Source organism: Pungitius pungitius, chromosome 4, assembly GCF_949316345.1.
Source record: "Pungitius pungitius chromosome 4, fPunPun2.1, whole genome shotgun sequence".
NCBI lineage: Eukaryota > Metazoa > Chordata > Actinopteri > Perciformes > Gasterosteidae > Pungitius > Pungitius pungitius.
In genome coordinates this window covers 23306974-23331449 of record NC_084903.1, presented here as the reverse complement: position 1 = coordinate 23331449, position 24476 = coordinate 23306974, and the positions used below count along the sequence as shown (strand labels likewise).

Genomic DNA, 24476 nt, shown 5'->3' with positions numbered 1-24476 from the left:
ATCACAGCGAAGGAATCAATCTTTGATTACAGCTCTGGCGTCCCGGGGCCCCCGCCGCGACATCCATCTCTGCTAAAACCAGGGACGTCAGCAATAACCAGTCTTCAGTCTCCAGTCTTCAGTCTTTAGTCTTCGGTGGCCTATAAAAGAGTAAATATCCCAATTCGCCAGTGACTAATTGCAGCCCCGTGAACCAGTAAAAATAAGCGTCACGCATGGAAGCGCTGGAAGAAAAGCCCGGCGCAGAGAAGCTGAAGTCTGGTCCCAGATAGCCGGCGTCTTTCAGGTCCCCCCCCCCCCCCCCCCCCCCCCCCCACCCCCTCCTCCCCGCCGAAGGCTTCCGTCAGATGCAACCCAGCTGTGGCTCATTAACTCTCACAAGTACAAAAAACTCGTAATGGAAGAAAAAGCTGCGGGCCGCCGGTCCAACAGCGACGGGGATTTCGAGGGTCTTGAAGGACCACTTTAGAGAGTTTTATCTGTCTGGTGAAAGACTGACACGATAACAGACACCATTACACGTGTCAGGCCTATCTGGATCCCACAGGCCGCCTCTGTGAGAGCACCAGCAGGCTTTCCTGCCTTTTTTAGTGCTATCTGCCGCTGAGAGTCAAGAGCCCCCCCCCCCCCCAAAAAAAAGGAATCCTTTGCAATCGTCAGGGAAGGATCCGAAAGGCGAGATACAAGAAGTGAGGGTGGGGCGAGTGGGAATGTCACACAACACAGTGCACGGGGGAGGGGGGGGGGGTCACATGGTCTCTGTTGGCCTCTCGGTACACAACCGTGACGCCAATGTTTCGCTTTCGTCGTCTCGGGAAGCGTTTCGAGGGTTTAAGCGGTTTGACCCTGACCCTGGACCCCCTCCACTGTGTAACTATGATAGTAATGAACTCAGCTCCTCTTTGTTCTCCGGCGCCAGGAGCCCAAAAGTTCTGCCTCTTACCTTTCGTAGTCTCCTCACACCAAAAACACCACATGCAAAGCCCAGAGATGTGTCAGAAGATAGAGGTTCCCCTTCCTACAGACACAGTACGGTATTTACTTTTAAGAGTGTTTCCCAAACAGCCGAATCTCAGTTTTACAAAAGCTTCACATCTTTCTGACTCGCAGAAACCCTTCCTCTGATGGACCATAAATCTTCCGGGTAGTTACGCTGCTGGAAGCAAACGCAGGAACGTGTTTCAGTTTGAAGGATGACGATTCCAGGGGGAAGGTATCGAGCGCGTTTGGGTCCGAGGCTTTCTGTCTGTAATTATTTACCGCGGCGAGCGCCGAACCGAACGCCGGCGTCTTTTGGGCCTGAGCCCAAACAAGTGCTCTAACAGCCGGAGGGGGGGGCGAAGCAGATGCAAATGTGTTTTCAGCTCGTCGCTGTCACATAAACACGAGTCATTAGTCTCGTTAGGCGGCGCCCGGCTTTTTCAAAGCGTTGCCGTGTGTGTGTTTGTTTATCGTCTCGTTTAAACCGGTCCGGTTCCCTCCAAGACCAGCAAACTGTTTGGGATTTGAATTTGAAATTTGTCGAGTCAATTAGCATTAGCATTAGCATTAGACGCTTGCTGTTTGTGTCGCCTGTCGACGCACTTCGGGGGGTTTTCCTCTTTCACAGAGGATTTCCGCGGCCTTCAAACCCTCCCGTTGATTCTCCTACTGGGGGGTAGGGAGGGGGGGGGGGGGGGGGGGGTGGTAGGGGGGCTTGTTTGTTCTCCCAGAGAATCACTGTCTGAACGCCGTCCCGTTTGCCCTCCGGTGTGATCCCACGAGCCGAGGAGAAGATTCGGATTTTTTGTGTATTATTCAGGACTCTTAAATCTTTAAAGATCTTTAACGCCTTGGAAACTCTGACTGAGGGCTGAAGGTCTGGGTCCCATTCTTCATAATTAATGTCACTCCTGAATCATTTAATGATTAGAATTGTCCTATCGTCGGGTGCGTGGGACGTTTTATTGACCCGTTTGAAGTGTCCTGTGGAGACGGAAGCTTATTTAGAAATTGAGAGTAAAAATGAGAAGTAACATTTCTACGTTTCTACGGATATTTTTTGCGCCGTTTGCGACTCTTTTCGAGGATGTGGCAAAAAAAATTTAATAACATGAATCGAGTGTCTATCGTTGTAATAATGGGTCTTTTTTTGTGTTTGAAGGGTTGCATCACAGGGCAGGGAGGTGCTGTTATGAAAGGACCAGCTGGTTCTAGCTCATCTATTTTGTTTTATCACTTAATCATCGTAACACACGTTGTGTAAATATCACCAATGATCATTCATCCTTTTATCCTGTTGGACCTGTGAAAATGACATGAATTCATGAGTTGAGACCAAAAACCAGTCGGATTGTAGACGTCTATGAGGAAATGGCTCTGCTTCTCTCTTGATTTATTCCCTCAGTAAACATTGTAAACATGAGTTTATGGTCTCAGTCTCTAGTTTCAAGTCTTCTTCAATACAGCATGAAGATCATTTAGTGAATGATGGACCATTTAGAGTCAAACAGACCATAGAAGAGTCTGTTCAGCAATGTACTGTATTGCAAACCTCAAAGGGAAATAAAATAAAAAGACGATATATTCATAGTCTATTATCACGACGTTGATGTAATAAAATCTGGTGTTATAAGAACAGTAAAATCTATAACATTATGTAATCTAAAGCCTAGTCCCACTCCCTCAGGATGTGCAGTGTTATTGATCTGAGCTCTCCTCTTGGAGGACGTCTCCACTGATTCTTCAGCCTGGACCATCACGTGTGAGGAGCTGCTGCTCCGATTCGCATCACTTGACAAACTAGAGCCATTTCATCACAGTCTCCTTTTCTTCTATTTTCCTTTTGATACTCCTGACCCTCTGAAATACTGCAGCGTTGTCTCAGATGACCCCCCCCCCAGCAGAGCGCTTGATGATTGAGCTTGTAACTGTAAGCGCTCACACGGGGCCTCAGGAGGCGACTGGCCAGGAAAGAGGTCGATGCTCCCTTAACAAACCCAAAGGTAGAGGAGAGCTCTTTATCCCCCCCCATCTCTCGCCCCGTCACTGAGGCACATGGACGCTGGTCCTCACGTTCTCCTCAGCGCTCTTCAGACACTTCTTGGTTTTTTATTACTTTTCCCTTTGGTTCCTCTTCAACGTGAGCTTCCTTCCTTCCTTCCCTTCTTCACTCTCCTTATCTCCCTCCTGTTCACTGATGGATGCTGCTGAACAATTCTCTTCCCTTTTGTGTCTCCGCAGTTCTTCATCCTCCTCATGCTCATCTTCTTCCTGGAGATTTTGGCCATCATGCTTTTCTGCATCTACCAAGACGAGGTAAGGCCCCCGAAAGCTGTGAAGCTCAGTGTTTGTTCACTTTGAAAAACTCTTCACGTCACTTAAAGAATTCTATTTGTGCAGAGGTCAAATACAGTGAGAACATACATAATTCGGGTTGTCCCCATGTGCTGCAGGTTGTGGTAAGTCAGTAAATAATCCAAGAAATGAGCATTATTTCCCACCTTTAAAGGGAATCTTATGTGCAAAATGAACATAAGTTTCAAGTGTGAAATGAGAAATAAATAATAAATGTGTGTTCCACACATTTAAATCCCACAAAATCCGAGCATGAAAATAGAGACGAGCTCAGCACTTCACACAGCATTTATTAACCCTCGTTGATGATTCCTCTCAGGATGAACAAACACGTCACGAGGAGCATCCTCGCTGCTACTAATTACTGTAACACTGCTGCCCCGATGCATCCTCTGTCCTCGGGGTCGCTTTCCCCCGCAGGATACACATGTAATTAAGACGGGTTCCCGTCTCTGTGTGTCTCTGCGTGTCTCTGCGTGTTTCTGCGTGTCTCTGTGTGTCTCTGCATGTCTCTGTGTGTCTCTCTGTGTCTCTGTGTGTCTCTGCATGTCTCTGTGTGTCTCTCTGTGTCTCTGTGTGTCTCTGCGTGTCTCTGCATGTCTCTGTGTGTCTCTGTGTGTCTCTGCGTGTCTCTCTGTGTCTCTGCGTGTCTCTGTGTGTCTCTGCGTGTCTCTGTGTGTCTCTGTGTGTCTCTCTGTGTCTCTGTGTGTCTCTGCATGTCTCTGTGTGTCTCTGCATGTCTCTGTGTGTCTCTGTGTGTCTCTGCGTGTCTCTGCGTGTCTCTGTGTGTCTCTGCGTGTCTCTGTGTGTCTCTGCATGTCTCTGTGTGTCTCTGTGTGTCTCTCTGTGTCTGTGTGTCTCTGCGTGTCTCTGTGTGTCTCTGCGTGTCTCTGTGTGTCTCTGTGTGTCTCTGTGTCTCTGCGTGTCTCTGCGTGTCTCTGTGTGTCTCTGCGTGTCTCTGTGTGTCTCTGTGTGTCTCTGTGTCTCTGCGTGTCTCTGTGTGTCTCTGCGTGTCTCTGCGTGTCTCTGCATGTCTCTGTGTGTCTCTGTGTGTCTCTCTGTGTCTCTGTGTGTCTCTGTGTGTCTCTGTGTGTCTCTGTGTGTCTCTGCGTGTCTCTGTGTGTCTCTCTGTGTCTCTGTGTGTCTCTGCGTGTCTCTGTGTGTCTCTGCGTGTCTCTGCGTGTCTCTGCGTGTCTCTGCATGTCTCTGTGTGTCTCTGTGTGTCTCTCTGTGTCTCTGTGTGTCTCTGTGTGTCTCTGTGTGTCTCTGCGTGTCTCTGTGTCTCTGTGTGTCTCTGTGTGTCTCTGCATGTCTCTGCGTGTCTCTGTGTGTCTCTCTGTGTCTCTGTGTGTCTCTCTGTGTCTCTGCGTGTCTCTGTGTGTCTCTGCGTGTCTCTGCGTGTCTCTGTGTGTCTCTGCATGTCTCTGTGTGTCTCTGTGTGTCTCTCTGTGTCTCTGTGTGTCTCTGCGTGTCTCTGTGTCTCTGTGTGTCTCTGTGTGTCTCTGCATGTCTCTGCGTGTCTCTGTGTGTCTCTCTGTGTCTCTGTGTGTCTCTGTGTGTCTCTGCGTGTCTCTGCGTGTCTCTGTGTGTCTCTCTGTGTCTCTGTGTGTCTCTGCGTGTCTCTGCGTGTCTCTGTGTGTCTCTCTGTGTCTTTGCGTGTCTCTGCGTGTCTCTGTGTGTCTCTCTGTGTCTCTGCGTGTCTCTGCGTGTCTCTGTGTGTCTCTGTGTCTCTGCGTGTCTCTGCGTGTCTTTGCGTGTCTCTGTGTGTCTCTGCATGTCTCTGTGTGTCTCTGCGTGTCTCTGTGTGTCTCTGTGTCTCTGCGTGTCTCTGCGGGTCTTTGCGTGTCTCTGTGTGTCTCTGTGTGTCTCTGCATGTCTCTGCGTGTCTCTGCGTGTCTTTGCGTGTCTCTGCGTGTCTCTGTGTGTCTCTGCGTGTCTCTGTGTGTCTCTGCATGTCTCTGTGTGTCTCTGCGTGTCTCTGTGTGTCTCTGTGTGTCTCTGCATGTCTCTGTGTGTCTCTGTGTGTCTCTGCGTGTCTCTGTGTGTCTCTGTGTGTCTCTGCGTGTCTTTGCGTGTCTCTGTGTGTCTCTGCGTGTCTCTGTGTGTCTCTGCATGTCTCTGTGTGTCTCTGCATGTCTCTGTGTGTCTCTGCGTGTCTCTGTGTGTCTCTGCGTGTCTCTGTGTGTCTCTGCATGTCTCTGTGTGTCTCTGCATGTCTCTGTGTGTCTCTGTGTGTCTCTGCGTGTCTTTGCGTGTCTCTGTGTGTCTCTGTGTGTCTCTGTGTGTCTCTGCATGTCTCTGTGTGTCTCTGCGTGTCTCTGCGTGTCTCTGTGTGTCTCTGCATGTCTCTGTGTGTCTCTGTGTGTCTCTGCGTGTCTCTGTGTGTCTCTGCATGTCTCTGTGTGTCTCTGCGTGTCTCTGTGTGTCTCTGCGTGTCTCTGTGTGTCTCTCTGTGTCTCTGTGTCCCTGCGGCGATGTGGACCGGCTGTGGATCTGTGGGTCTGCAGCACACAGACGAGTCTCGTGCGCCGTTGGGTTTTAACAGAGGTGGGATCAAGTCACTGTTATGCAAGTCACAAGCAAGTCTCAAGTCATTGCCCTCGAGTCCCGAGTCAAAGACGAAGCAAGTCCCAAGTCGAGTCACAAGTCACAGCCAACAAGTCTCAAGTCGAGTCACAAGTCGTACCATTTTAGTTTTGAGTCATTTCGAGTCCTTTTATTATAGTGGGGACGGGGAACCCTGGGTGATGGTGCGCTGCCTCACAGACCTAGACTACGAAGGGAAGGGTAACGGTGGATCGACTGTGACTGTGTTATAGTACTGTAACGCTCACCCCAATGCTGCAGCGTAAATAAGGAGGCGATGACTGGCTTGCAACTCCGCTGCATTTATTTATATAAAACAACTCAACTTCGGTCACTGTTGGCCGTCACCACGCCGAACGAACACTTCCGCATACACGGCCCCCCAAAACTCGGGTTGTCTCGCGTAACTACAGCTGGTAACAAAGCATAACGTGAACACATGCAACATCTGCATAACTGATTAACTAATAACTTTAACTCAGCTCATTACACTACTTTAAAACGGACGTTGACATAATGTTGGCGAGGATTTCCATCGGAGTCTGAATCCGGGTTCAAAAATCCCGATTTTTGTAACCATGAACGAGCTGTCTCGTTGATACGGTCAAATGGACTGCAGTGATTGGATGTCGTGCAGGCAGCGCGCTCTCTCTGCATACAGGTGGCGCACATTTTTTTGACAGATGCAGATAAACAGAGCGGCGCGGTGGTGTGAAAATGTTTTCCCCCAGTTTTCATGGGAAGTAGAAAGTCTTCTCGAGTCAAAAGGCTCGAGTCCAAGTCAAGTCACGAGTCATCGGTGTTCAAGTCCAAGTCGAGTTGCAAGTCTTTGTACGTTTTGTCGAGTCGAGTCTCAAGTCATCAAATTCATGACTCGAGTCTGACTCAAGTCCAAGTCACATGACTCGAGTCCACACCTCTGGGTTTTAATCATGTTGTTGATTAACTTAAATCACAGGCACGGTGACGAGAAGCGCGGTTCGGGTTCGTCCTTCGTTAGAAACACACGCGTCTTATTTCCGTATGAGGAGATTTCCGTATTTTCTGGCTTTTTTTAAATAGACGAAACAACTCCACCGTTTTCTCTTGACAGGACAGATTACTTAATCCCAGTACAGGAGCCCATTGTCCTGTAACGAGCTGGAGCAAAAGGATGAATGAAAGGGGCAGGCTGTGATTTAATTGGTCGTGCATTCTGTTGGACGTCCCCTCGAGGCGCTTAATGCGGAAAGTGGATCTCCAACACGAGTCTCAGGCAATTCCGCCTCGACACATCTCGCTAAATAACGGCCTGCTTTGATATTCCCGGGCCTTGGACCCGCGGGGGGGCGGGGGCAAGCTGTGTTTGTGTTGACTCGTGGGTGGACGTGTCGGTCTCCGGTCATCTCTGTGGGGGGGTGTGACGTGACAGATGCCTCCTCTCTCAGCCAATCAGCAGTGATGAGTCCTTTAGTTCCCGCGTCACCTCCCTCTTAGTGTCTGTGTCCCCCCCCCGATGCCTCGGGAACCCAGACGGCGCGGGGGAGGGGCCTCCCGCACTGAAATGTCAGCGCCGGTTAAGACGTTTTGGTTTGGTGCACCCAGGGAGGAGCAGGACTCACATGCAGGATCTATTGGAACGTACCTCTCCCCTTTGAACTTTGACCCTCTTGCTGCTCGACTGCTGCTGAACGGCGGTCCGAACGCGGAGAGGAAGTCGTACCCAAACGGGGTCTGCTGCACACTGCGCCCCTCGGTAAAGGAGTCGTCTCTTATGCGAGGGCTGGTGGATTATGACGCTCCTTTCGACCGGGTCCGGCCTTTTGAAGAGCAGCACAAAGACGCCTGCGGTGCAGAAATCACCTGAGGAGGAGAGTCCAAAGAAATGGAGCAGATCTCACCATGGTGGTGGAGACGTCCTCTCGGTATTCCATCCACGGCGCCCCTCGCTCCGCGCGCTGTTAGTCAGGTGCATTGTCTTCTTTTCATGGTGTCATTATCAGAGATTCTGCCCCATTCTTTGGTGCTTTGTATTATTCTCCACACACACACTGCAAAACACTCCTTTTTATTTAGCTATTTCCTTAGTTCAGTTATTCAAGTAGTTCAAACGTCATCTTGACAGGAACACGGCGCATCGGGGTTTTTTTTAACGCTTTAAAAGAGTTTTTGCAAAATAAAAACCCAAATATTATCTGTGGGGAATTTTCTTTGAATGTGTGGCCTACATTAACACAACATTTAAAGCTCCTTTCCACGCACAAACACATTTTTGGCCTCTTTCTGAAGAGATCCTAATCAGTGTTACTTTGATTTTCATCCAAATTATATATTCATATCTATAGATATAGATATCTCAGATATCTCTGGTTATCAGGACCTGCTGTGTTTTTTTCCTCCCCTCCGTCGCCATGGTAACCGCCCTGAAAGCGGGTCCTGCAGCTGTGGAGTCTAAAAGGTTCCAGTGTGTAAAATAAAAGGCCGCGGCGGCGCGTGCAGCCTCGGTGAACTCGGGGCCCCCGACCCCCCCCCCCCCCCGGCCCCCCAGCGCTCGCCGGTCCAGTTAATCACACCTGCTCCTGCACCCAGTAAAAAAAACAACCCCACCATTACGCCCCCCCACCCTCCCCCCGAACGCTAGCCGTTTGTTCCACTCTGTCGGCCTCTGATGACGGGGGCCACGCGAGGTGAAGGGAAACGAGACATCGGCGTGCGGCGCGGGGAGAACTTGATGTACGGGGGTGTGGGGGGGGGGTTTCGTGCCACTTCGGTTTACAACCTCGTCAGCTGCGCTTTATTATCACCTGAAGGGGAAAATCACTCTGCAGGAGGAAGATAAGCAGAGCCACGACGGAGCGGCAGACCACCCGCCATCTTCTGCCATCAGTCTTCACTGAATAACAGTTATTACTCGTGTTATTATGCTTTTACTTAGCAGCAGGGGTGAGAGCAGGCCAGCAGTCGAAAGAATGTGATTTCAGTGAAAAAGGGTTTTTTTCTGCAGAGAGAAAGCCAAACTTCTTTGTGTGTTGGTATTATTTCTTAAATAAAGTCGTATTTGTGTTTGCTGTCGAGGACTATTGGATTCATCGGCTAATCAAGCAGCCTGCGGGGGGGGGCTGGAAAGCTCTCGGATCGAGCGTCGCAGTGAAATCTCTGGATAATGATCGGCCTTTCCTTCTGCAGCTCCCCCCCCCCGAGGTGCTCCGAGCTGCTAAAGAACTGTATTGACCTGGAGTCGGTTGTATAAAGTCGGATCCATGGGCCCGTTCCTCTGCTTCTTCGCCCCCAAAAACAAACGTGAGAACGCGGCGGTGCCTCGGGAGGAACATCGGCCGAGCAGAAACATCTGGAGATCAGACTCCGCCGGGACCCGGCCGAGCTCCATGCCGACGGAGGCCTCCGAGCGAGAAGACGTTTTTCGATTTTGACGTTGAAAGCTTCAAATTAAAAGAGCGAATTCTGCCCCCTGAGCCGCCCCCCTGTGTGAGACGCAGCGTCGACTTCGCCTCCACTGGAGGTGTCACGGTGAGAAAAGGCCACCTTGGGGGGTGGGGGGGGGTCATGAACGGCGACCCCGAGGTTCCATTTCGTTGTTTTCGTATCCGCCCCCGTGCGACCGGGGGGGGGGGGGGGAGGCCCGGCGCTTGGAGTATTTCCTTCCGGTGGCGCCATTCGTAACCATAAAGAAATAAATTAAAAGAATGCGGGCTATTAAAAAGCAGTCACACTTTATTTCCACCAGCTCTATTAAGCTTTCCTTAGCAGTATATGAGCCATTAATCACACGCCGTAATGTAGCTGAGAGCAGAGAGGAGACGTTTTTATGTGATCACGTCTTCGCCCCCCCCCCGAAGCGTCTTTCTCTAATGTTAACCATTACGTCTTCATATTACGCATTTATGGACTTTATCTATTATAGATGTCCGGAGCAAAAGCACGGCAGCAAACAAGTGAGTGAAGCCTGTGTTTTAGTAGAAGAGCTTCTGTGTGTTTTTTGCTGACGGAGCATTGATCATAAATAAGTTTGATTCCAATTTCCGGTCGGTACGAGTCCACAGTCACATCTGCTTTATTTCATTTTCTGTACTCGTGAAAATTTATTCCACATTGAGAATGAGTTGTGTGTCCGGTACATATCTGTGAGACGCCTCGTTCGGTAGCTTGTTGAATCGACTGATCCTGAAATTATTATCCACACCAACAAAATACACAAATTAAGAACAAAATGCGTTTGTGTTTTTAATATATCAAACTTTGGTGTAATTTAAGCATCAAAGCGCCTGCAGGAAGAGAAGAGGAGGAAAAGCCGCGTCCACCTTAATGGAGGCTGTTAAAGTATCATCCTTTAAACCTTTCCCCCTCAGCCTCATTGATCGCGGCTCGCCGAGTGTAAATTAGGAGCTGATTAGAGAGACGGAAGGTGTAATTGATTGGCTCGAGCCGAGGACTCGGATTTGTCACCACGAAGCGGAGCGCCGTGCGGTTGAAGCGACTCGCGCGCGTTACCGCTGTGTCCCGGGACAGAACCACCACCCGGAGACGAGAGGCCGCTCCGTCGCCCCGTCCGTCACCCGAGGGCCACTCACCCTGTTTTCTTGCCTCCGATCCGTCTCCGATCCGTCTCCGATCCGTCTCCGATCCGTCTCCGATCCGTCTCCGATCCGTCTCAGATCCATCTCAGATCCATCTCAGATCCATCTCAGATCCGTCTCCAATCCGTCTCCGATCGGCCTCTGATCCGCCCCCGGGGCGCAGGTGGAGCGGACTCGGGGGACTCAGGGAGGGTTGCGTTGCTTTCCCAGCGTGCACAGCGGCTTCTGGGGACAGATTGAGCTGAAAGTCGCAGCGTTGTGCGGCTTAGGCGCCCTTCAAGAGCGTTGTGAGGTCATCCGCCCCCCCCCCCCTGGAATGGAAGCACGCGAGCAACGGGAAGGCAGGACCCCGGTGGGACGTTTGGACACATTCAGAAAGCACCGAGATGTCTCAGGGACCAAATGACATATGTATGAAAGATGGCTTTTTAAACCTGAGCTCCGTCCTGGAGGCCACGGCCCGCCGGGATGGATCCCAAACCTTCAGCGCAGCAATTTGAGTTCCCGATCGATAATGTTAAAAGCAGAGAACGCCGTCTGCGGCTCGGTGTCTGAACGGTGTCTCCTGCTGGGAGCCGTTCTTCCTCGTTATTTCCTCTCCTCTGACATCTCTTCAATCCTAATGTCCTTTCTGCTTACTTTACTGTAGCTGTTAGCCAGGAGTCATGAACTACAGCACTACTGCTGCTGTAGTTAACTTAATGAACTTTGTGGGTAATTGATGCAGGATGAACAGCGCTTCGTCTAAAACAAGGTGCTGCAGGTATGGAGGCATCTCCTATAGTAGTACATGATATGACCAAACTACTATGGTAAAATCACTTTGCTAAATAGCAAATGAAAGGGATCAGACCTGAGTGGTCATTAGACATCATTTAAAAACATCTCAATACAGGAAGTGAACAAGGGGCAGCTAAGCGGTGTCAGGTACATAGATCCTATATTCAACAACTCGGATTAAAGCATTATACTTGAAATCCTCATTTGAGGCCCATCGGCTGAAGTGTGTCTTCCATTTCAACCCCAAAGAGGCTCCTGTTGGCCTATATTTCCTTCCTCATCGCTCCTCCTGCCAACTGATTATGTTCAATGCGCCTGAATCGAGGAGGAGGAGAGAAACAGCTGTGCTCACAAACAGAAAGAAAAGCGTTGGTATAAATGAGCTAAAACCAGGGTTTAAATCAGTGGCGCCTTGAAACCCAGAATAAAGATTTGTGCATCAGAACCCAAAGAGGTAAAATAGATTAATAGATTAACTGTGGGCGTTTGTTTACTTCAGGAATAATTAAAACAACAAAAGTGTAAACACTGTGCCCTTCGTCGTCCTCTCGCTCGTCTTCTTGAATCCACGCGGTCGGTCGTCTCCTCTCTCGTCTCCCTCCCCGCGTCCCCCGCCTGGTGAATAATTGATGGTCCATCTCTTGACTCGCCTGCTGTAGTTAAAGGGCGACTGAAGTCCCGGGGACAACATCAATACGGCGCCGGGAGGCCGGGCCGCGGCCTCGCCTCGCCTCGCCGCGGCTTCTGCAGGCGCCGCTCTACGCCAACGACCTACTTGGAAAAGAATGATAAGAGGACTTCATCCAGTCCACTCAGACGGGGGATCAGAGCCCCCCCCCTTCCCCCCTGTGCTAGATTCAGATCCTGGCGTGTGGCTCTGTGACGGATCGATGACGTCACGCAGCAGCTCGCGGCGCCCGCCTGGGCACCAGCCGCCATTGTTGCGAGACATCACAATCTGTGTCATTCGTCTAAGTCATTCGGGATTCTCTTTCGTCGCTCGTCTCTCCCAACTGCTCCGTGATTGGACGAGAGGGCCCCCCTCCCACCCCCCCGTGCGCTTAATTCTGATAACGTTACGAGTGAGTCCCCGCTATTTGGAACGACGCAAAGGTTCTCGTCCAATGACGACGAGGGGCGTCGACCAAAGAAAGGTGAGAGGAAAGTACCTCGACTCGATTTGTGTTGTTGTGGGCTTTGATGTTTCTTTGATGTTTTGCGTGGTTCCCCATGGCAACACAAAGTGTTCAGAGTTCACACGATGTGTAAGATTGAAAAGTAGGCCGACGCAGCGGGGGGGGGGGGGGGGGGACGCGTCCCCGTGTCCGTCCCCAGCTGTCAGACCGCTCCGCCGTTCGATTCCACTTTTACAAAGAACATTCTTTCTCTCGTTTTGTGGTTCGGGGATTTGATGCACGGCCCCCCCCCCCCCCCACGCCAAATCCACCCTGCCAGGAGCATTGAGCCACGTTTCTCGGTGTTTTAGTTGTTGTTCTGTGACAGGACATCAGGAAAAGCTCTCCTCTGAGGGGACGAATGGAGGACGTGTTCTGACTCCATCTCTCGTGAGATCTCGTTGGGTCTAAATGTGTAAACAGGGCGGAGCCTGCCGGCCGCTGTTTGCTCGCCGCATTAAGCGCGTTGTGCGCGGCTCACATGCGTCTCTGTGACTGTCCTGTTGGTTCTCTGGGGTGAAGCAAGCGGACCTCTGTCCGGGGTTGAACAAGATGGACTCGGTCCGTTCGTAAGGTGTTCTCCACCCCCACGGAATGAGCGTTTCACAGTCGGAGGAGACTTCAGGGACTTCAGTGAGAGGCTCTGCAACGAAAACACGTCAAATTCAACCAAGTGGAGAAGCGGTTTGACTGAAGCTCAGGTTCAGAACCAGTTCGGACTGGTTGTTTTTGCATGTGGGCCCTTCCTCCGCTGACCGTTACGTCCGCTCCAGATGCTGCTCCGGCGATACAACACATCTGGCCAGAGGTGTCAAAAGGCATTCACATTCATTACTCGAGTAGAAGTTTAGATACCAGGGTTTAAAAATGTACTGTAAAAGTACTGGTTTCAAAACTAAAGTAATGTAAATGTGACGTTTCATGGAGCTCGGGGTACCTGGGAGCGCAGAGCTTACAGCGCATCCGAAATGAGCTGTTTGTGCATCTTGAAAAATTCTTCCAGGTACGGCCAGGGATGTTCAAGGGTTGTCCCCCCCCCTCCCTGCCCCCTGGGTTGAGAGACATTTGGCTCGATATCTTCGTAACAGGCTGTTCTGCTTTACTCTTTGCTCCAGTGTGATGTGATTTTTCAGTTGATTTGCGTCATCTGCAGGTGCATCGCGGAGAAAACCGATATCTGGATGTTTATACTTATCATCAAATCGACTTCACTCCATCCGGATGGCGCCATTTATTTTTGAACTTTAAACTTTGTTACTTGACACCTGTGCACCTGGCGAACAGAAGGACCCTTTGAACCTGGTGAAACAAAGCAAACAACAGATCGTCGTTCACTCTGCACACAGAGTTGGGTCTTCATAATGTCTTCTGTCTCGTACTCTGTTCATGTTCTTCACTGGTGGGACAAAGACCCGGTGGGATGAAAAGATCCATTTTATTCATTTCCGTTGCGTTCGGTGAGCGTTTTAAACCTGGGGGGTCAAACACAGAACGACCTGAGCTGAGATTAAAAACCATAAGTCGGCTCTCCTCAGACTGCCAGCGCAGGTTTCCACTCACAAGCTACACGTGGAAATAACATTCAGCCCTGCTGTCTCCTCAGATCGACCACTACGCCCAGAGGGATCTGAAGAAGGGCCTCCAGCTGTTCGGCTCGGAAGGCAACGTGGGCCTGACTAACGCCTGGATGATCGTACAGACCGATGTGAGATTGTCGCAGGTTTTCCTTTCAAAATAAACTCAGTCAGGTTTTACTGAATGACTTTGAGAAACGGGCGGAGGAAAACATCAAAACATCTGTTCGTATGAGGCTTCTGTTCCACACAGTCCCGGCTCCCAAGGGTGGATTTGAACATATTTCATCTACAATGAAATGAAGTTTCGGCCACTATGAAAACCAAAGAAGAGCTGAGATTGGTGGCGTTTTGACGGCTTCATTCTTTGTGACGCTTCTCCCTTTATTATTAGAAACGTTTCACTATTTGTGCCACTGTGATCACATTAAGTTAAAAAGGTGCGTTTGAGTTTTATCTTCCTCCATTTTGTGTAAAAAAAAAAAAAGAAAGGTAATAAAACTCTGCAATCCTTACGGTTGTTACTGGGATCTGGACATTTACAAGCCGGCTGGGAGTCACTAAAGATGTGTGAAGAAGACTCAACCGTAGCTTCACAGTGGAAATACTGTCAGATCGATTAATAAAAAACGTCACAGAGTCCACGGTAAAATCCCCCTTTGATCCGTTTCTTTTCTATTATTCATCGATATTATCTTAGATCTGATTAGATTAGAGACACGGGACTAATGATAGATGGAGACATCGGGGCGCTCTGGACCCGTAGAGCAGCAAACGCTGGCGTCGCCGAGGCAACGATCCACGCGGAAGACGTGCGAAACAAAGGACCCCCCCCCCCCCCACGGTGTAGAGGCTCCGTACAGTCGGGCTGAGGTCCATTAAAAGGCGGCTCTCTCTTGCTGAGTCACTGGATGGATAATAATAACACGGCAGGAGTCCCGGTGCAAAGTTCACCCTGGATGTTAGTGATGGAAGCTCTGGGAATAGAAGCGTAGTAAATCAGAAAAGGGCCGCAAACTCTCTCTCCTCAAGGTGAAATAGTTCGAACATTCCGGCTCTTTAAGTTCACGGCCCCGGCCTGCTTTTAGAAATGTCTTTGCTAGAGTCACTCGGTTCCGAACTGCAAACACGATCCATTGTTTAAGTTCCAGATTAACACACAATCCCCTTTGTTCCCGTGTGGGAATAAAGTCCAGTGAGCGAACAACACATCGGGGGCCTCTTATCTTTCCCCACCAAGTGCACTGATGAATTGAATCGTGGTGGAAGCCATGATCCTTTATCAAAAATCCATAGCAATCACAAAAGATAAAAAGAAGCCCGCTAGCTGGGAAATGATTTCAGGCCTTTGATACAAATGAGATGTGTATTGTACAAAAAGGGGCTCGAGATGCGACAGATCAAGGGTTTCTCCTCCGCCCGCCACGTAGGAATTATTCGCTCGGCGGATGTTGTTCCTGGGTGTGAGAGGGGGGGGGGGCGTTGAATGACATCACGCATTAGGATTCTCAGTGACTCTTTTTCTTCCCCCCCCCCCCCCCCGGGGCAGTTTCGATGCTGTGGAGTAACCAACCACACGGACTGGTTCGAGGTGTACAACACCTCCCGCGTGCCGGACTCCTGCTGCCTGGAGTACAGCGACAACTGCGGCCTGGACAACCCGGGGACGTGGTGGACAGCGGTAAGTGCCCTTAGCAACCGTAACTAGGCAGAGTGAGAGCGGTGGCGGGTTCGTGAAGCCCGCGCTTAGTGGTCTTAAACCTGCATTCTCCGCAGTGACCAGCAGGGCGGCGACTCCTCTGTCTTCTTCAATGCAGCTCGATGTTCATTCAGTGAATTACTGTCTACGTGGAGTCCAAGACAACATAAAGTAGAGCTCAGTGTGTTAAGGGCGGGGCTACATTGTGATTGACAGATATATTTATCTGAGCATTATAAGGCGATTTTTAAGCCCCTCCTGTTTAACAAAAAGACGGCCACGGTGACATCTTGTTTTTACAAGCGGTTTATGAACTTTCAAATGACCACCATTCATCTGTTATGAGCTGAGACCTGGGAGTCAGCACTTCAACCTGAACCAGAGGGTCAGACGCTGTAATTAAAGGAGACCATTTTTTATATTGAATTCATTAAACCTCAACCAACTAATTTAAGTTGATTGTCTGTACTGGTGAAGGTCTACATGACCTGAATGAGGGAGTTAAGGTCCATAATCATCTCAGGAGAGGCATATCAATTGTGTTAGCGGAATGATTTGGGAATAAATTCACTTTTGACATTACATATTTGCATTTAAATTAAATGTGACCAGTGCTATTTTATTTCATCTGTTCCTGCTTCTATTTCCAAACAATGAGTCATTTCTAAATTCCCATAACCGGTTATCTTTTGAACCACAAATTGTCCAATTATGTCTAACCTTAACTGCGTGGCGAGCAAACAGAGGCCTTTTTATTCAAAATGACACATATTGAATTAATCACTTCTGTCCAGACGGACTCGTCTCCTGGGTCCACCGATGTTTGCTGATGAATAATCGGTGGTTGTAATTATTATTATTATTAATATTATTATTATTAATTATTAGTTCTTTGGTTTGCAATAAAAGCTGCAGAAAGCAACAATTCCACAAAATGACAGACATGAAAAACGACGACAACAAACAAACAGCTGAGGTGTTGGGGGTCTGCACCTCGTCTCCGAGTCTCTTCACATCAACCAGGCAGCACAGACTTTGCATCCCGACCCGCTTGAAGCCCATTTTGCAGCCTATTTTTTCCACACCGGAGAAGAGAAGGGTCGGCGATGCGTTTAAATCCATCAGTGTCATGGGGAAGATTTGCCAGGAAGGGGTTGGGTTATTATGAGGATGTGCAGAGAATTGCATCAGTCAAAAGGAGGGGATGTGGGGGGGGGGGGGACACACAAGCTGTAACATTGTTGCCTTGACAAATAGGTAACAGGTGCGTTCATAATGAGGAACGTACGTAACCCAGATGAATCCGCACATGGTTCAGCGAGATTGGAACGTGCTGCACGGGGAGCTGACGGCCGGAATCGCTCCGCCCCCTCGTGACCTTTCACCTCCGGTGGAGCCACCCGCCGTCTCACATCGAAGGCGACACCCCCGTTCCCGCCAACGTCGTCGCGGACGCAATTAGTCCCTCGTCGGGGGTCCCCGGCTGGAGATGAGAGGTGGAGAAGGTGGATTATGAGATTATGCCTCGGCTGGAATATTTCGGACCGGGTCTCAGAGGCGCTGCTCCGCTTCGCAGGACCCGCCGCGTTGGCGGTCGATCTCCTCCCGGTGACCTTCCGCTGGCTCCTCCATCACCCTCGGACCCAGCGGAGCCCACTGCTCTCATGCAGGAGCATGCGGTTCCGATGTTCATCAGACGGAACCACAAGTTCCATCACAAACGGTTGAAACGTCACTCGATTTTTTTTCAAGTAGTAGATTTTTGTCGCAAATACTCAAATCAAGATGGCATGCTGGATAATTCCTTTCAGTCAACAAGGCTCACATACTGAGGAATCAATGCTTCAATCAGCTACATTTAGCAAGTGAAAAACCTTATTATTAAGAACACTTGATATTCTCATGCGACTCATTCGGTTCACTAAAAATATGCCAAAATGACAAAAACAGCAGGTTCAGCTGTTATTTAGCTCCTGCAAAATCCATTATCTTGCTAATGTTTAGATGATCAGCATCACACCTCGATACGCCATTTCAATTTCACCTCTAAAAACCAGATTGAAAGAGTGAGGCGGAACCTATCCAGCAGCTCAACACAAGGTCCATTTACCCGCTGCTCTGCTACGTGATCTTCATCAGCACTCAAGTGTTCATTGGAAATGTTCTAATTTCATTGAAATGACATTAAATTGAATTGATTTAATTAAATTGATTTAATTAAAGCAATTTAAATCATTTTAAGTGGCAATTGTACACAACGTAAAAGACTGAAGAGTCTGAAGAGTTTCGGGGTGCCGGCAAGGTGGAGCCGTGGTACCGAGGTCCGAATACGGCTCCTCTGTAACTTGTTTTTCAACCTTACGGGACGCGAGAGGTTTGAACTGAGTGTTCCCAAAAGGTGATTCCGACATTCTTAGGCAAACACAGTTATCTTGAACTAAAAAACACAAATGAACATCACGCTGTATTGAATAAATCAAGAGAGAAGGAGAGTCATTTTCCCATTGACTTCTATGGGACCAGAGGAGTCGCCCCCTGCTGGTCACTGCAGAGGATGCAGGTTTTTAAACACTTCAGCATTGGAGTCACTTTTAGAACAACTCAAGTAAACCTGGAGGGGTTCATAAAGTGCAGCAGCCACCATCGATGGATGGAAACACGGCGCCATCGTGGTCACAGGACCTTCATCCCCGAAATAAAAACCAGGTACCTTAATTGTTAGCAGCTTGATTCGATTGGTTTTACATTTTAGAAAGAAACGGTTTAACCCTGTTCATTATTTTTCTGTTACTTATAGTTTGCAGAAAGCATTGAAAGACGTCGGCCTTCAGGGAGGCTTTTTTACTGAAATATGAAATATTCATTCGGCTGGTTCTGTATTTATTTTGTTTCGCCTGGAGATCACAGAATCAATCAGTGTAGTTCACCATCAAAACAGCTCTCATTGTCAGTCATACCTTCAGACCCTCCTTTCTGTGTATTTCAATAACGTTCACATCTCTGTGGTGCATCTCGTGGATTCGTACCAGAATCATTTCTTCTCAGTTTGAAATCAAATCGTCCTGCAGACGTTTTCTTTATTGAGTGAGGAGGGCTTTCAAGGATATGCACACTTCTGTTATTGTTGAAATATTAGAGTTCTTTTTACAGATAACCCCCCCCCCCCCTCCCGGGGATGATGTGCACCTTTTTCAGAGAGTTGGAATGGAGGCTGAACCCAAGAACCGCGTAAAAGACACGTCGTCCTCTCATTGACGAGGACACACACCAACACAACACAACACGACACGTGCAACAGCGCTTCAAGGTTTCCTTCGTACGTGGAAAGATCCACACGGAGTGAAATGAAGAATGACAAACGTTTGTTGACCTTCAACAGGAAAGACTGTTTACACCCAAGAGCTTTTAAAAGCAACTTGAGGCTGTTTTATCTTGAATATAAATCCCTTAATGAATACAAAATAAATGCTTTCAAATCCAGGCACGTTGACCCGTACACACGAACCAATCCAGATCGATTGATCGAGCACCGGTGGAGCACGCAGGAGGAGATGAAGGCTTGATTGAAGGTACGTGGAGGTGGAGCTCGTCCCGGGGGAACGAGGAGCAGGTGGAGCTCGTCCCGGGGGAACGAGGAGCAGGTGGAGCTCGTCCCGGGGGAACGAGGAGAAGGTGGAGCTCGTCCCGGGGGAACGAGGAGCAGCTGGAGCTCGTCCCGGGGAACACGAGGAGCAGGTGGAGCTCGTCTTGGGGGAACACGAGGAGAAGGTGGAGCTCGTCCCGGGGAACACAAGGAGCAGGTGGAGCTCGTCCCGGTGAACGAGGAGCAGGTGGAGCTCGTCCCGGTGAACGAGGAGCAGGTGGAGCTCGTCCCGGGGGAACGAGGAGCAGGTGGAGAGCGGTGAACGGGTTTGGAAGAAGCCACCAGCGACGTGTGGAACACAAACAGCGTGACGTTCCTAATGCACTTCTAATGTAGACCAAGAGGGATCTAATCTGTGCAGGAATACGTTCCACACTTCAAGTCAGCAGACCGAGACCTCGTCTCCTACAAAGTCTCAATCCCGTCCAGGTAGACGGGTGCACTGAGTAGAGCGCCTGCAACAACCACAGCTCCACCTGGGACGGACCTTTACCTTTCCCTTAAGTCGCCCCTTAACCCCACAGAGATCTTCCTGTGACTCGTAAGCAGCTCTCTGACCTACAGCAAGCCTCCTCATTAAAAAACACCCGTCAGGGGTGTTCTTGACCTTTTGTAGCGGCCGGTGGAAGAGGAAGAGGAAGAGGAGGAGGAGGAGGAGGAGGAGGATGGATTCCTTCACAGGCCGCAAACCGTTTCCTCAGCTGGGGCTGCAGGTTCACTTGTGAACAAATATGAATGTGTTTGTATTCGTCTTCAGGCTGCAGCGGTTTCATAAATAACAACAAAGCCCGGGGAAAAAATATTTTTGGGCCGACTGCGTGACTTTTCCACATCGATCCGGCACAGAAAGACCAAGGAAAACACACGTCTTCGGCTTCCCTCGGTGGCTCCGCCGGCGGTGAAATGCAGATTGTGTTTTGCTTCTCTGACTCAAAACTTCTTCGCGTAAGATGGGGAATATATATATATATATTTTTTAAAGAGAGAGAAAGAAGAAGCTTATCTGCAGATATCTCAAAAGCAGAGCAGACGTGTGGACTGATGTCTTTTCCTCGGCGGCACATAATGAAAAGCACAGTCTGGCATGTGCATGAAAAGAGGAAGTGAAAGAGCCACGTGCCACCTGCCAAATGCCACCACGCCTCACTTTGTAACGTCACCTGTCGACTGCTCTTTGAAGGCCCCCCCTTTTCTTCTCTTTGAGCATTCTTCTTCTCCTTCTTCCTACTTCTGACGCTGACCCCCCCCCCCAAAGGGGCACGTGCTGTATTTATCTCTGTCAATAAGCCGTGAACGTGTGCTCGTTGTCGTGTCTCCACAGCCGTGCTACGAGCGCGTGAAGGACTGGCTTAACGAGAACCTGGTGGCCCTGTGGATCTTCGCTCTGTGCACGGCTCTCACACAGGTAATTGCGGCTTTTAAAGTTGCTCCTTTCTTCTTCTTCTTCCCTTTCAGCGGTCGTTAACCCTCCGTGTTTGATATCCGCCGCCTCGGGCTGGGGGGGGTGGGGCGGGGGCTCTCGCCTCCGTGATGAATGGCGTCGGGCCGCTTTCTGCGGCCTTTCCAATAACAGCTGAGCGCTCTTAAGGATTTCTCTGGACAGCGGGAGCCCCGATAAGCCTCTTGTGTTCTCTCCGTGCGCCACGTAGCAGCGTTCAAAGTATTCGATGTGCGTTCCAGCCCAGCGGCTACGTGATGCGCTTACACAAGTTGCAGGAGGGGGGGGTGCTGCTCTCGAAAACATCAATCACGAGACGCTTCCGCGCTGCAGGCGGCCTTTAGTCAGGGGGCGCCGCTCTCCTTCTGAAAGCGCGGCTGTGCGTGCAGTGAGAAGCGGGAGGATGATGCAATCGCGTCACGGACACGGCGTCTTACCGGCCGAACGACAATTACACAAATTTGCCAAAGGACACAAATTGAAGCGTCCTCGCGTGTCTTTCCACGGACACGTGTTGAATGATTATTGTGTTTGATGCATTAAAGGGTTTAGTCGTTTGGTAAAGGGAAAAGTAGCTCATTTAACTTGTGATGCGTCTCTATAGTCTGACTAATAGAGGGTGCAGGGTCCTCTAGGGTAGGGGCCGCCTCGTGATTGACAGGTCGCTTGAGGTCGTGCTCGCATGGCGCCGCGCAGGAGAACCGCCCCTCCTTGACTTTAACGACTTTAACGGCGGCGTTTGTTTCCCCCCCCCCCCCCCGTGTTGGTGCAGGTCCTCGGCCTGGTCTTCTCCATGACGATGTTCTGCCAGGCGGTGAAAGCAGAGACCTTCTACGCGTAGCCGGCGACCTCTCTGAGGATATGGACCCCGCCCCCCTTTGACCCCCCCCCCCCACAGACTCTCCTTGTCCTCTCTGTGACATTCCCCTTGTCATCACTTCACAGTTTTCTTCTGCCAGCTGTCACCGAGCACAGTGTGTAATACCTCAGTTGGTTTCCTTATGGTTTGCTCTGTGTCCCAAAAAAAAAAAAGCTAATTTGTTTGTGATATATTTTATGAAGCAGTATTATATATATATCATTACGTGTATCAGAAGAAAAAAAAAAGAAATGTAACAGTTTTTTTTAATATGTGTTTTGTTCTAAATTATTTTGTGTTTTCAAAACGAAGGAGAGCGTGTGAAGTGCTGCAAGTGCATGTCTCCTGCCATGGTGTGTATTAAATGTTTGGGCTCCACTGAACCTCGTCGCCGTGTCGTTCCTCAACAGGAAGCGCTTTAATGTGCAAATCCCGCTTATTTATTCCTAAACACTTGATGACAAACAGGAGCGAACGGAGGACATTTTGCGTTAGTTGGCTGATGAAAATTCCCTCTGCAGAGACACGCCAAAGCAATTAAAATATTTTGTAGCACCGAGGTAATCGGGGAACTAATTAGATATATAGAATGAGGGGAAACCGCTCGGGGGGTGTCGAACATGGGGGGGGGGGGGGGGGGGTGTTATATGGGACATGGGAACAACACCACCTACAATAAACAGAGCATTTAAAATGAACAAGCAGCAGGATCCTCCTCTCGGGCCTCCGGCGGCTTCCCTCCGACCACCAACCAGACCCCCCCCCGCCCCCTCCCTCACCATCTGGACCTGAGAGACCAAATGTCCCAGAGCAACTAAATGTGTGGAAAGGTTTCCCTGAAGGGAGTCAAACACATGAGCTGGTGGGCGGGAAATAAAAGTCTCCTTCTGGGCAGAAGACTTTTATTTTGAAAGGAGCGCAAAGCGACACGTGTTGCTGGAATTTGGTTGGAGCGGAAGATCTTTTATTTATTCATGCATGAATATTTCAAATTTGAATAATGAATACTGGTTTTTAGATACATTTAAGTGACCGCTGCAAGTGACGATTGAATTTTGAAAAAGGCTTTTAGAGACTTTTGAGTCTGTCCTTCATTTCACACCCTGCTGACGCGTCCTCCTTGATGCCGTCTGTTTGTGGGAATTACCCAGACATCTCTGCATCACTTCCCCAATGTCAGCTCTTTTGCCTTTTTGCTATTGAATAAAAGGATTTGACTGCCTTTAATAACAATTTAATGTTACTTACTTCCATATCTCCCAAATTCGTGGATTCGTTTTTTTTCTCCTTTGCCTTTTTAACTCGTTCCACTTTTGAAAAAACTAGCACAAAGTAGGTTATGTTATTTATGTTAGATTCTTTACAGAGATAATTGTTGCTCTTCATCTCATCACCTTTAATACCGACGACGCGTATCGATGTGAAAACACAACACTTAGTATAATGTTACGAGGCGTGTGGGGGTTTGAAGCTTTGTGGGATCACGCTTGGTTTGATTGTGTTTGGAAGCGCCTTTGACCTGCATCAGAACATCCTCAGGCTTCTACTCACAGTAAATCCCCCATGAGCAGATGTATTTTTGTGCCGAGGCCGAACCAAAAGAAAACAAAAACCGACTTACCACACATTTATTTGATATGTGAGTGTGTTACATTACACTCATTTAGCTTACGCTTCTATCCAAAGCCACTTGCAATGCATTTTAACCCATGAAGGACATTTTTGCCTGGGGAGCAATTAGGGGTCGGGGTGTCTTGCTCAGGGACACTTTGACATGGAGCAGCCAGGATTAGAACCAACAAACTTGCGGCTCCCGGCGCATCACGCTACTCCATCAATGTGTTTCAGTCAGCGGTTGTTATTAAGAAATCAGTCAAGTTCATGAGCTCAGGCCTTGAATACAGTTAGAGTCCCTAAAGGCTTCACCGTGGCGGCATTATGAAAGCATAAAATAAAACGACAATGAAAATGCCAGTTCACAATCTGCAGTATCCACACGGGCCTTTAGTGAGTAGAACCACTGCGTCCAGATGTGCAAAAAACACAAAAACTAGCTCAGATGCTGTAAACAACCACAAAGAGATACACAGTGACTGCAAAGAGACACACAGTGACTGCAAAGAGACACACAGTGACTGCAAAGAGACACACAGTAACTACAAAGAGACACACAGTAACTACAAAGAGACACACAGTAACTGCAGAGAGACACACAGTAACTACAAAGAGACACACAGTAACTACAAAGAGACACACAGTAACTGCAAAGAGACACACAACAACTACAAAGAGACACAAGCTGACTGATTAGTGACATTTTGCGGTCTAGGTGTTCTTGCTTTCAGTCCGGGTGTCCTTCTGTTAAATATTTGGGATGGGGGGGGGGGCGTTATATTCTTTGCTCTGGGGGCAATTACCAGAAAGTCCACAGCCATCAAAGAAAAGTGACACAACTATTGGGCTGCAATCACTTTATAACAATGTAGAAGGCTGCAAACCTGTCCCAGGTCCACTCACTTGGTTGGGAAATGGGGTTAGTGAAACACAGCCGCCCTGCGTCCCCCCCCTCTCCATTTCACCCCCCCACCACCATGTATTATTCATGGCCATGTTCACAGGCTTTCTCCCCATCTTGTGCTTGATCAATAAAACATACCTCTGTGTTTGTGTGCTTGCCCCCCCACCATCCTTAACCCCCCCCCCTCACGTCTTGTTCCTGAAGCCGGACAGGGATCTGGTGGAAATGAACACGTTTCAGGTCACAGTCGCTCAGTCTGGCTGAGAGAAGGAGGCGAAGCACAGAATAAACATG

At 49.3% G+C, this 24476-nt stretch overlaps 1 protein-coding gene across 1 annotated transcript in view; it reads left to right on the top strand.

The window, feature by feature from the left end:
* The window catches only part of tspan4a (tetraspanin 4a), a 38977-nt gene extending 16930 nt beyond the window's left edge, over window positions 1-22047 (top strand). Inside the window, exons 2-6 of the mRNA XM_062562023.1 lie at window positions 3223-3297; window positions 14055-14156; window positions 15575-15706; window positions 20689-20772; window positions 21578-22047. Of these exons, the coding sequence (XP_062418007.1) occupies window positions 3223-3297; window positions 14055-14156; window positions 15575-15706; window positions 20689-20772; window positions 21578-21646 (462 nt within the window). The 3' untranslated portion in view covers window positions 21647-22047. The remainder of the gene's footprint in view (window positions 1-3222; window positions 3298-14054; window positions 14157-15574; window positions 15707-20688; window positions 20773-21577) is intronic.
* The last annotated feature ends 2429 nt before the right edge of the window (window positions 22048-24476 follow it).